Source organism: Hypomesus transpacificus, chromosome 6, assembly GCF_021917145.1.
Source record: "Hypomesus transpacificus isolate Combined female chromosome 6, fHypTra1, whole genome shotgun sequence".
Classification (NCBI taxonomy): domain Eukaryota; kingdom Metazoa; phylum Chordata; class Actinopteri; order Osmeriformes; family Osmeridae; genus Hypomesus; species Hypomesus transpacificus.
In genome coordinates, this window is record NC_061065.1 from 9,243,083 (window position 1) to 9,256,961 (window position 13,879).

The 13,879-nt window shown below is 49.4% G+C and overlaps 1 protein-coding gene across 1 annotated transcript in view; it reads left to right on the forward strand.

Annotated features, from left to right (window-relative positions):
* The window catches only part of LOC124468528 (serine/threonine-protein kinase MRCK alpha-like), a 39,228-nt gene that overhangs the window by 9,205 nt on the left and 16,144 nt on the right, over positions 1–13,879 (forward strand). The window contains 4 exon segments of the mRNA XM_047021307.1: positions 8,215–8,306; positions 10,860–10,943; positions 11,511–11,606; positions 12,330–12,478. Coding sequence (XP_046877263.1) covers positions 8,215–8,306; positions 10,860–10,943; positions 11,511–11,606; positions 12,330–12,478 — 421 coding nt within the window.

The window sequence follows — 13,879 nt, forward strand, 5'->3', positions numbered from 1 at the left end:
CCTCCTTCCAGTTACCGTGTTCAGAAAGTGGTCTCTTTGTGGTTTTCTTTAGGTTCCAGTGTGTGGGATCCTGTGTATGCTGTTGCTGTGTCCTACCTAGGTTATGTCATAAAGTCATATAACCTGCCAGAACCAGAGGGATCGTAAAAATATGATGATTCACCTCTGATGGACCTGTTCCAGCTCTTCAACGCCAGATCTCTCTGTCTCTCTGTACCTTAATCCATTTATCAGTTATTATCTACTTGATGGTGTGCTGGGGTTTGCACAGTAACAGTTGCTACGACAGCTCTTGTCAAGCAAATCTCACCAGAGCCGTCCTTGTCAGGTCAGAAACCCAACGGGAGAAGGATGGGTCACTGCAGTATTGAGACAGGGCCCTCCAGGTGTATCTGCAGTATTGAGACAGAGCCCTCCAGATGTATCTGCAGTATTGAGACAGGGCCCTCCAGATGTATCTGCAGTATTGAGACAGGTCCCTTCAGATGTATCTGCAGTATTGAGACAGGGCCCTCCAGATGTATCTGCAGTATTGAGACAGGGCCCTCCAGGTGTATCTGCAGTATTGAGACAGGGCCCTCCAGGTGTATCTGCAGTATTGAGACAGGGCCCTCCAGATGTATCTGCAGTATTGAGACAGGGCCCTCCAGGTGTATCTGCAGTATTGAGACAGGGCCCTCCAGATGTATCTGCAGTATTGAGACAGGGCCCTCCAGGTGTATCTGCAGTATTGAGACAGGGCCCTCCAGATGTATCTGCAGTATTGAGACAGGGCCCTCCAGATGTATCTGCAGTATTGAGACAGGGCCCTCCAGATGTATCTGCAGTATTGAGACAGGGCCCTCCAGATGTATCTGCAGTATTGAGACAGGGCCCTCCAGATGTATCTGCAGTATTGAGACAGGGCCCTCCAGGCCCACCTCCAGCCCCTGGGTCTTCCTGTGGGTCCTAATAGACAAGCCCCAGCCAGGCAGAGATCACCTGGCCACTCCCAGCTCCCAGAGAAGCAGAGGGCTAAAGTTACCTGCACCTTGACACCCCACCCCACGGCAGGGGGTTGAGGTAGGGAGGGAGGCGGGGGACATTTTAACACAGACCGAAAACCCGGATAATCATGTCAAGCAAATGGCAATCTTTTCTCCCTCAGTGACAGGTCGGCTTAAGGGGGGTGGGGGGTAAGATTTGTGGAGTGCTTTCTTGAAGGTTATCTGTCACGTCATCGTGACTCCAGCCCCAGCTGTAACAATATGGAAGGGGCCTGGTTCTAACCTTTAGTGGTGTTTCTACCTATTCTGTAATTGATGAGGAGAGAGGGAAAGCTTCCCTGCTTGTTTGACAAGATTTACCCCACAGACAGTCTGTCCTGATCACATCATCATCACTCACCGACCAGCACGCACAGTGGAGAATACTTTCAGCTCAATTATGTTAAAAGGTTTAAAGTGATCAATGTTTTGGAGGACCGTAGAGAGAGGGAGAGAGGTCCCAGGGGGGTTCAGGACAGCCTATCTCAGCGGAGCTGGGAGCCTGGCGTGTCACCCAACTCTCCCTGGGCCACAGGGCTTGTTGAGAGGGTATTGTGAAGAACCCCCACCCCCACTCCCAGGAAACATCTGACATGCGAGCCAAAGGTTCGGACTCTGAGACCTAGAGAGTCCTCAGCTCCTTGACAAGACACCCAAGGCCTGCTGGTGAGAGAACTAGCGGCAGGTGAGGGCAGCTGCTGCTGTCAGTCTGAGGCCTCCTCCACCGCAGATGCCCTCAATTGAAACGCACCGGAAAATTCCCTACGATGAAAACGTGAGGCCTCCTGCAGACAGAGCCCACGCCCTGCTGTCACCACCATGTCTGACGAAACTAATAAAGAAGTCTCCAAAGTGCAAACGATTCAAATTCAAATAAACCTTGTCTATATCCAGGTATTTAAGCTATGCAGGCCTCTATGATCCAAGTCTGGTTGGCTGGAGACTGAGTCCCCATCAGACCAACTTATCTCCTCATCCACAATCAGGGGGAATAGGTATAGCTCAATGGTTAGAGCATTTGACTGCAGATTAAGACGCGAGGTTCAAATCTCCCCCTGAAAGTCGCTTAGAAAAAAAAGCGTCAACTGAACTAAACATTTTTGGATCCTGATGGTGACTGTTGCTACGTACAACTCATCTGTTATGTAAGGTTGTGATTATTGCTGAATTTACAGTTATATTCATCAATTTAGCAGACTCTTTTATCCAAAGTGACTCACTAGCTGTGCTGTTGGTGTGGGACTCAATCCCATGATGTGATAGCAGCATTACAGGGATTTTGTCTGCTTGGGTTGAGCAGGATTCGAACCCGTGACCTAGTGAATAATGCCTGGTATGACAGCTATCTTGCAGACACCAGCGAAGGCATGTTCCTTCCAGAAATGGATGCTTACATCATGACTGCAGTGACACACACACAAATATGTCCCATAAGTCTTGGCACAGTTGTTGGTACATTTTTGGTACATATTCACACACAGTTTATTTCACTACGTGTACACACAAACACACAAATACATAGACACCCGCACACACGCAAACATGTCCCATGATTGTTGGCACAGTTGATTACTGAAGTTGTGGTGTATATAAACCGTTTAATCTTCAAGGTTTAAATCTTATTAGTGTGGATTATCAGTTACAAGTTTTTCCTCATGTTTGCATGTTTGCGTGAGTGGGTAGGCTTTTCTCACAGTAGTAATGTCATGACACAATCCGGATCAAATCTATTGTTTGTCTGGTCGCCTTTCTCCCTTCCCTCCCTCCCTCTCTCCCTCCCTCTGGCATCTTAATATTTTGGGAACATCCTGTTTGTGTGTTTACTGCTAAGCCAAGATCGTTTGGTTTAACGTTCCATGTCTGACCAGCTTTCCCCTTAAATTACAGCAGTGTGTGTCTGTGCCGGTGTGTATGTGTGTCTCTGTGTGTCTGAGCCTGTGTGTGGTGTGTGTGTGTGACTGTGCCTATGTGTGTGTGTCTGTGTGTGTGTCAGGGGTCTAAGAGACCAACAAGGCTCTGGGAATACTGGTGTCACTGGTGTGCAGTGTAGCGTTAAACTCAATTTAATGCTCTGATGCATGTTTATGTTGTGTGTAAGCGATTCCCAGAATGTGTTATATGTATTTTGGTACTTATTAATGATTTATCAGTGTGCCCGCTTGTCTGTGATGGCTGACATACATCACATGACAAAACACACGCTGGGTTCTTCTCGTTGGCATGGCCTCAGGGGAAACGTTAGATTTAGCTGTTGGAGACGGAGTCAGGGTTTTGGCTGCGACGCTCTTCCTTGCCCCCCCTCACATCTGTGCTCCCCAGACCCCCCTGGCCACGACTCCAAGGGCCTGCTTCAGTTTTCATCTGTAATTTGGGTAATTTACTGGGTAGTTTAAGCTACTTGCAATTAAATGCTAAAAGGGTTAGCTTTATTTTTGGACTGCTTGTTCATGTCACTTTCGGGTCACTTTCCAACTCCAGCACCCCCAAGATTCTTTTTTCCCTGCTTCGTAACTTGTTCTAGATTTTCTCTTTGATAACCGACCACTTTGCTGCCGGGTTCCCTCCCTCAATTTGGTCGTATTTATCTACCCTTTATTTAACCAGGAAGTACCAGTGAAATAATGGCTCTTCTGTGGAAGCGAGACCTTTCCCAGAGGGTGAGCTTGTGAAGGGCTTGTCTACTCCTGACTTATAAGAATAACATGCATTCTTTCAGCTTTTATCCTAAGCAATTTACAAATGAGTATTTGAACCTGAGACCTCTTGATTTGTAGGCAAAAGCTCTAACCACTGAACTAAACCTATCTTCCCTCACTCAAACTCTGAAGGCCACCCCACTCACTGCTGGGTTTGGAGGAGAATCATGGCAGCTGTTTGACAGAGCCAAGTACAGAACCCTTATAGGAGTATAGAAGGAACATATTCTTTTTTGAAATTGTTCTGATAGTAAGTGGTAGAGGAGAGACTCCAGGTTGTTGTAATGGCCTAGTGGTTACCGGGGCTGTTGGGTTTGAACTCAGGCCAGCCTGGTCCAGGTCAGGCTGTGGTGGGGAACCCAGGTGGGGTTACGAGGTGTGACGTTCGGCCCCAGGCTACCTCCTCCTGTGATTTCTCACAAGGCTGTTCCCAGGTCACCCTCCTCTCCTCTACTTCCCCTCACCTCATGTCTCTCCTCCTCTCCTTCCCTCTCCACTCCTCTCTCTTCTTCTCTCTCACTCTCTCTCTCCTCTCCTCTGCAAACGGCATTTTTGTGTCGTTACCTCACTGTGGTGGTAAATAATCCCTCTGATGGCTTCCAGATGTCCCAGGACCTGCTGTACTGACACAGCTCTGCTGCTGGGAAGGGAAGCAGGGAGTGTAGGGGAGATGGAGGGGGGGAGAGAGGGATGGAGGTAAAAGGGGTTTATGGATGGAAGAAAGGGGGTAGAGAGGGACAGAGAGATGGATGGGCATGGAGTGATGGATGGAGGAATGGATAGAGGGAGATTGAGACAGAAAGACAAAGATACCCCTCTTTCTGCCCTTTCTTCTCTACTCCCCCACCTGCCCTCTTTCTACCCAACCACTCTCTCCATCCCTCCCTCTACACAGGACTCATTAAGTAACGCAGGCACAATCAGCAGACTGACAAATGCATTGCATTTACATTTAGTCATTTAGCAGACACTCTTATCCAGAGCGACTTACAGTAAGTACAGGGACATTCTCCCAGAGGCAAGTAGGGTGAAGTGCCTTGCCCAAGGACACAACATCATGTTCACCGTCCGGGAATCAAACCGGCAACCTTCAGATTACTAGCCCGATGCTCTACCCGCTCAGCCACCTGACTCCCTTGCATTGCACTGTGACTGTATCACACTTTATGCACACACGCAGAATACTGTGCACACACGTGGGAAACTCAGGACTCTTAAGAGAGGCCCATTTCTGAGGCCTGAATATGTTTAATGTTGCTGTCACAGCGTGAACACAGTTATCAGTAATGAGTGATCAGACTGTTCAGACTGGAGGGAGAGCAGACAGCTCTAGATTGGGCTGATAACCAGAAGGATTTGCTTCCAACCAGTCTGGCTGTGGATTAGTTGGCTCTACGTATGTTTTTCCAGTTGCACGGCACAGGCCTGCAGTGTGAGTTTCTGTGTATGAGCGTGGGTTTCTGGATGAGAAACACTCTGCGATTCCTATGCTGAATGAGTGACACTTTGTCAAGTTCCAGTCCGGGGAAGAACATTGAAGGTCTTTGAGAGCTCTTGCAAAACCCCGAGAAGACAAAGAGAGAGCCAGTCAGAGTTGGGCCGGGACCGGGTGCACAAGGCATCACAAACCGGCCGGCGCCACACCTTGTCATAGCAACCGCCGCCGTGTTTGGACCCACCTGTGTGTTTTGATAGTGAAGTCGTGACTGTGAGGCCTTTGTCTCGAGGAGTGTGCGAAGAAGGGAACGATGTCACAATGCCTGCACCGTCAGACGAATGGAACTCCTGAACCTTGAGTCAATCTTGGGAGAGACTGGTGTGTGTGTGTTTGGATGTGTGTGTAGGTATGTGTGTGTGTTTGTGTGGATGCGTATGTGTGTGTTAAACGTGTTCAAGTGTGTCAAAGTGTGATGTTTAGCCTACAGTGTTGCAGGCTTGTTTTTAAGGTCCTGCAGTAATAAACAACTGGTCTCTGTTTATAAACCCAACCTGCCGGATCACCTCTGCTTCTGTGGTAGACGCGGCCTCTTGTATGCGGACCTTCAACTGCAGAATGAACCACCTGCTATAAACAATAGTCCACTATTGACATCATTCATAAAAAGCAGAGGGGTTTCGTTTGCTTTGGCCTTGCCTCGTATCAAGGCTACAGTGAGAAAAGCTCTTTAGCTTCACACACAGCAGGCTGTGTTCTGGATTCAGACACGCCAGGCAGACTCAGGAGGCTGTTTGTGTGTCTCAGATCTCTGTGGAGGGCCATACTGTGGAGCTGGTCTAACACCAAACACATTCTCATCTCTGTAGTCCGGCTCTGTGTTGGCCTTCAGCTACTAATCAGCACACACACACATACACACACACACACAGTAGTGGTAAATGTCAGGTGTGTGTAGTGGTTAGGGGCAGGTGTAGGTGTGTTGTCAGATACCTGCTGAGCTCTAATAGCATCATGGTAATGGACCCAGACAGAGCCAGGTGCCACTGGCTATGTGCCAGGCCAGACCAGGCCAGACCAGGCCAGACCAGACCAGGCCAGACCAGGCAGGACTGGGGCTATGTTCCAGGGTATCAGGGCGTTTGAGGGTGTTGAATGGCTGCCAACCCTCAAGATCTCAAGACTTCAGCCCCCTCAATCCAAGGCCCTGGTCTGTCTCTGGTGTGGAACTGATCATGGTCCTGGTCCAGGTCCGGTTATCAGCTGATCCTGTTCTGGTTTGGATATGTCACGGCTTGGGCAGTCAGACGGAAATTTCCGGGCTGGTTCGCACCTCACGTCAGGATTAGTAAATAAGCTAATTAGTGTGCCAAAAAGCTTTCTTTGCCAGCAGTCTATATTAACACCCAAACCAAACGGGGCCAAATTCTCCCTCTCAGTCTCTAGGCAGTAGAGACACCTGTCTGAATGTGGTTGATAACTGCTTTAGCCCTCAGCTCTAGATTACACTGTGAGATCATATAATATGATAATCCTGTTACAGAAGATAGGAGCTGATGCATCCATAAGATACTGTGATACTGTGCAGGGTAATGAGATTGAGTGTGTCTGCTGAGCGCTGGGCTGACTCACCACTTCCGGGTGAGATTCCGGCCGGCGGTTGGAAGGGCTGTGACTCAATGAGGACGAGGGGCCAGGAAATCTGGTCCGACACATTTGGATTGATGATCTATCTGAAGTGCTTTAGGCCAGGCCAGGGGGGTGTAGGGAGGTGGAATGGTTTAATTGGTACTAGATGCTGATCTGCATGTGTGAAAACCTCTGTGACATGGCTTGTAAGGTGGATATGGAGTTTAGTCTGGAACAGGTGTTGGTGGGTGTAGCTCAGCATTGTCTGCAGATCAGAAGGGTCCCAGGTTCAAATATGATGACATTGTTGGCTAAAAGCATCTGCTAAGTGTGTACATCTAACTAGAAAAGCAGGAGTCTGTGTGTGTCTGTGCCTCGATCATCTCGAGAATTGCTCACTGTATGACGAAGTGTCATGTGTAAAGTTGTTTGGATGAGCGGTTCGCATCGAGTAACACAATCTTGTCACAATCTTGACACACAAAACCGTGTTTATCCAACCTTGACACATATCTTTCAAATCAGTCTCTGCCACTTCCCTGCCCTGTCTGTTATCCCAGCCTCTACCACACTGCCAAGCAGACATTTACATTTGACTTCCAAGAGAGAGCTTTACTAAAAGCGCATCTGGTGAATGATCATAAACAACGACCCCCAAAACAACGACCCCCAAAAACATTGCGGGTAGCCAAAACATGAAGCATACATTGTGATAAGCAAATACGTGCCAATGGGAAGAAACACAAGGGCATGTAGTTAAACAAATGACAAATTATAGCGTGAACCTGTAGGAAAGCAAGCAGACACACGGCCTCCTGTATCCATCCCCTGACCCTGTATCCATCCCTGACCCTGTATCCATCCCCTGACCCTGTATCCATGCCCTGACCCTGTATCCATCCCCTGACCCTGTATCCATCCCCTGACCCTGTATCCATGCCCTGACCCTGTATCCATCCCCTGACCCTGTATCCATCCCCTGACCCTGTATCCTGACTCTGTATCCATCCCCTGACCCTGTATCCATCCCCTGACCCTGTATCCATCCCCTGACCCTGTATCCATGCCCTGACCCTGTATCCATCCCCTGACCCTGTATCCATGCCCTGACCCTGTATCCTGACCCTGTATCCATCCCTGACCCTGTATCCATGCTCTGACCCTGTATCCATCCCCTGACCCTGTATCCATCCCTGACCCTGTATCCATGCTCTGACCCTGTATCCATCCCCTGACCCTGTATCCATGCCCTGACCCTGTATCCTGACCCTGTATCCATCCCTGACTCTGTATCCATGCCCTGACCCTGTATCCATCCCCTGACCCTGTATCCTGACTCTGTATCCATGCCCTGACCCTGTATCCTGACTCTGTATCCATCCCCTGACCCTGTATCCATCCCCTGACTGTCTCCTCTTCTCTCCCACAGCCAAACCCTTCACCTCCAGGGTCAAGCAGATGCGCCTACACAAAGAGGACTTTGAGATCCTCAAGGTGATTGGTCGTGGGGCCTTCGGTGAGGTAAGCAACTTCACTCTCTCCCTGTCAGCTATTTACACAACAGAACCACCAATCCGCATGACTGGTGTAAAGGAAGCCATGCGCTCCCAGTGACGGTGTGTGTGTGTGTGTTTGGGGGTAACCGATGTGGGTGGAAGTGAAAGCAGGCCTCATTGGTGAGTTGCTGTGGGTCTAGCTGAAACACGGTTATTACGTGTTCAGGGGGAGTGATGTCAGTGCTGGGGAATGCGGGAGAGTCAGGTAGTGATTGGCAGACACTGCAGTTTAGGATTACATATGTCACACACACACACACACGATTATAGACGGTGCAGTATGAGGCTGTACACATGCGTACATTCACACTAACACAATAAACCTACACCCTCACATAAACATACATTCACACAAGCACAACTTACAGTAGCTACACACATCCCCCTCACCTATGTAAGCTGAGCCCTGTCTGTTCTCTGTATTTGGAGTCTGGGCCAGGGTCCAGGCCTCTTAAGGCCTTGTTCTACCCTGTTCTCTTTGACCGCTGGAAGAACATCATTTACGTTCCTCCCTCAGCATGTTTCAAACCGTGTCAGTGCTATTCTCGACGCTGTGACGTTAGCAGTGCGGTCAGAGCTACCGTAACGCCTGGTCGCTCGTTCTTATTTTATTAATGATACTAGCCCCTGTGGCGTGCCTGGTTCGGCACCTGGTCCTTGCCATGAAGGAGCAGAGCCTTCCAGGACACCAGATGTGGATTTGTCGCAGCCCTCTTGGCAAGTCAGAAACGAGCAATGGGTTACCGGAGAGCTAGAGAGTGTAACGGAGAGTAAATAGTCCAAATTGGCAATTACCAATTGGTAAGGTTTAGCGGTGAAGGGTGGAATTATTGGACCTGGAAGCTGTGGGAAGCAGATAGGGAGGGAAAGAAGTAGTTTCAGCCAGGATGTTTTTATTTCATCCTCCCATTGTCAACGTTGGAAGAGAAATGGCGTGTGTGCGTGGCGTTTGAGCTTTCCTGATGAATGGCTTTCCTCCGACTGCAGTGTGGAGCATGTGGGCCCGGGCCTCACACAGACCTGAGAGGAGAAAGCTAGGAAAACAGGGCGAAGGGAGGGATGGAAAGATGGAGGGATAGAGGGGAGGGAAGGAGGGATTTAGGGGGGGACTAAACACAAGGTCACTGCCAAAAACAGTTTGCTCCCCCTCCTCTCTTCCTCTCCTCCTTTCTTCCTTTCCTCCTCTCTTTGCTTGATCAGATCACTCGGGGAAACCCAAACAGTGGAGGAATGTTATCATTGCATTAGCATTCTCCCTCTTTTTCTACACTGCTCATTTAATGGACTCCAGACTGTGTGTGTTATGTTGCTATGTGTGTTATGTTGCCGTGTGTGTTTGTGCGTCCACGTGTGTATCTATTTCACACGTGTGCTTGTGTGCGGCCATGCGTGTGTGGCAGTGTATCTGTTTCTGTGTGTGTGTGTGTTGGAGGGAAGAAGGCCCTCGCTTGTCTCCTTCCTGGCAGCCAAAGCACTCTAGTTGTCTGGCCTCCTGCAGCCAGCTACTCTACTGGTTTGAGGAATGCTCCCTGCTCTCTTGTTTATACCGCCTAACAATGGACAGAGGGCTTGCGTCACAGGTGTCAGGGAGCCGCAAATGCCGCCCCCGACTGTCATCCTATCACCGCCACCAAACCGCTGAAACCCAACCAAACCCCAAAGCTCCCGTTCTGTTTTATTTACTCCTCTCTCTGGTTTGAACTCACTAAAACATCTCGCCCTGCCTCCAACCTCACCCCCCCCCCCCCCCCCCCCCTCCCATTGGGTCTGTAGCCTCTGATTGTGTCATCACCTGTCTTCCATTCCTCACATGTTACCGTGTCTTTAATCTGTCAACATGTCAGCCAGGATTGTACTGCACTGTACTGACCCATGCTGTCATATTGACTAGAATCTGGGGAGGATGTAGCTCAGTGGTTACAGCATTTGACTGCAGATCAAGGTCGCAGGTTAAAATGGCCCCCTGTACTGTATGTCACTTTGGATGAAAGTGTCTGCTTGATGAATACATCATTATTATTATTTTAGAAGCATGATACACAAAGATAGTAGTTGTGAAGTGCTGGATCCTAGTGGTCTAACTGAGCATGCTCACTGTAGTGATGTCCTGTTGATCCGGGAGGATCCCAGCTGTGAGAGAGGATCCAGGTGGTGCCTCTCTCCAGAGCAGGGGTCACTGACTCAGTGTACGAGGTCACTTCCTGTGTCCCTTCTTCCTCTTCCTGTTCCCCCTCTCCTCCTCCGAGGCCTGATGAGACAGTTAAAACGGTCATCCCTCCTTCCTTTCCACCATCCCTCCGTCTCTCCATCCCTCCTTCCTTCCTTCTCTAGGTTATCACTGATCACAGTTGATTGAAAGATATTGATTGGTGCACGAAGATATTTGAATACAAACCAACAATTTGAATGCAGATCAAGGGATGCCGTAGTTGAAAGAGAGGTGCCTGTTTTGCATACAGTATCGCTCTCCGCTGCTTGTCCTCCGCCCTGACCTCTCTATCTGTCCGTCTTTCTACAGGTTGCCGTGGTGAAGGTGAAGAATGCAGACAAGGTGTTTGCCATGAAGATCCTCAACAAGTGGGAGATGCTGAAGAGAGCGGAGGTCAGCAACAACAACAACAACATGTCAACATTCGTTCAGCTGAGACCAAAACCCGAGCTGTCCATTTACAGTTTACATTTTTATTTTAAGGATACATTTTAATCATCTAAAAGACTGTTCATTTTCAGTTTTGGATTTGGTGGTTGAGGCCACATGTCAGTTGTAGCTCAAGGATGTCTGGTCATGATGTGCTTTCCACATGACCCTCCTCTGCTTGTCAGTCAGACATTCTCATTGGTCCCTGAGGCATCTGTATGCATGTGTCTGGACATGGGAAGCTGTCTAGAAAAACAATCCAACTCTAGCCTGTACACTCTCACAAGCTAACACACATGCATACACTAAAACACCCAAACCAAACTTTATCTGCATAGCCCCTGTTTACAAGTAATGTCTCAAAGGGTTTCACAGTAGCCACAGGCCAGGACTAAGAACCAGCCTAACCACGCACAAACATCACAACACACATGGACAGAGACAGCTGGTCAGACGTGAACCAGGCTAGGATACGTACGCACAAAGACGCGCTCTGGTGATGATGCGGGCTGACCTTTGACCCTTGTGCAGACGGCGTGTTTCCGCGAGGAGCGTGACGTGCTGGTGAACGGAGACAGCCAGTGGATCACCACCCTGCACTACGCCTTCCAGGATGACATCAACCTGGTGACCTACACACATCCCTCACACACCTATACCCACACACACACAGCCCTTACATCTACACCTGTATCTACACCACCACCGCAACACCGTTCCACGGGCCTTTCTGAGACCTAGTCATGCTTCTGCCTCATCCGTCCCAAACCTTCATCAGCCTCACAGCCTTTACAGAGGCCGCTACTGTAGGAGAGCTCTTTACGAGGAGGGCAGGTGAGAAGGGCACAGGAACGGAGGGGATATTTTCCACATGAAAGAATCCAGGAGGGAAATAGGGAAGAGAGGATGATGTCATAGAGGGGGGATATAGAACGCCCGGGAGGGGAAGATAAGAGGGAACATTAAAGACTGAGGGGGGGGGGGGGTCTGATTGGCCGAGACCACCTGCCGCCCAGAGGAATGCCGCTGTCCTTAGTGAGAGTCGAGTGAGAGAGGTGGAAGAGGGTGTGAGAGGAGAGGGATCCTAGCGGACACTAGAATCTCATTTCGATATATTGAATGAGAGCTTACAGCAGGGTCGGACTGGCCGTCGGGAGATTTCCCGAACGGCCGGACAAACGGCCGTGGCATAATGTAACCCAAAAATATATATTATGATAATACACGGTCGTGGGCTGGTCTGAGTTTCAAAGTCCCGGGCCGTTTTTCAGTCCCAGACCTGACTTCCAGTCATATCTTTTCCGTTTGCTAATCTTTTGTTCTCCCCTCCCTCTCCCTCTCCTTCCTCAGTACCTGGTGATGGACTACTACGTAGGAGGAGACCTGCTGACACTGCTCAGTAAGTTTGAGGACCGCCTGCCCGAGGACATGGCTCGCTTCTACCTGGCTGAGATGGTCCTGGCCATCGACTCTGTCCACCAGCTGCACTACGTCCACAGGTGAGAGGCAGCACGGAACACATGGGGATGCTAGATACTGTATGCACACACACACTATATAGCATGGTGGGATGGGTATTGGAACGCATGGCCTGGGTTGAATCGTGATCACAGAATGCGGCACTGGAATGTGATTGAATCAAACAAAAATATGACTAGAATGTGCTGCTGTTTGTATTAAACGGTTAGGGAGCAGCCCTCGGTGCTCATGGGATAGCTGGTCCTTCTGTGGTGAGAACCAATCAGTGTCTCATTCACAGGAAGTTGTCACTTTACCTCCACTTTACTTCCAAGCACCTCGCATGGGGAATTGGCTTTGGCCTCTAAAACTGGGGGGGGGGGGGGGTCAGAGAATGAGAGAAATCGAGAGGGAAGAGAGAGAGTGAGGGAGGGGAGTGAAAGATGTAGGGAGAGAAAAAGAAGAGAATTGGAAAAAGAAGAAAGAGATGGTTGAGCCAGCTCTGTTGGGTGTGCCTGCAGTCAGGGATCCCAGAATGCAGTGCAGACTCGCAGGGAAGCAAGCCCACTAAGTGTATGGTGTCTTGTGGGGGTTGGTTGTGTGGGAGAGGGCTGGGGGGAGGGCGTTCGTGTCGCTACTCTTTGAGGCCCCTGGGGACGCTTTGGGATGGTAATGATGGGGTGCGTGGAGGGGCTGTGGCCGCCCCCCTCCTCTCGTGAGAGTTTGGCATGCTCGGTTTGTGGAGACAGCCAGCGCACATCCCCTGAGGAGGGTGTGTCCTGCTCCCTGCACTGGGCGTGTGTGTGTTGGTGTGTGTGGTGTGTGTGTGGTGTGTGCTTATATATGTTTGTGTGTGTGGTTTATGCTTGCTTGCATGTGTGTGTGTGTGTGTGTGTGTGTGTGTGTGTGGTGTCTCTCTGTGTGTGTAGATAGTGAGGGTGTGTCTTTTCTTCATGACTAACTGAAAGGACAATACATTAACCCTATCATTTGCAGGATTTCAAGCCCATTAAATCTGTCTGTGGTGGTGTACAGGATCTCTCACTATGTCAACACATGTAGGCCACATTAAGAGAGGGAAGCAGAATGGCCTCGTTTATAGAAATGGACAAAAGTAGTCCAGCACTTTAGTCCTGGAAAGCAAAGCGTCTGGAAACCTAAGGCCGAATCAGTGATACCCTAATTAGTCTGTTATAATATTTTAAGTTTATCGTCTAGCCTGTTTCCCCCCTCTGTTTTTGTGGTAGTTAAACAGTTGACCCTGCTTCTCTGGAGCACTAAATCAATCACTCAAGGAAAGACTTTCTTTTTTCGGTGACACTTTCAAAAACGGTTTTTTCAACACGTGCTTTGACAAATGAGACTGAGAATGAATAGAAATGAATCGGATAACAAAGAGTCTTTAGTGGACGTCCTTCTGTCCCCCTTGTCCCGGTCAATGA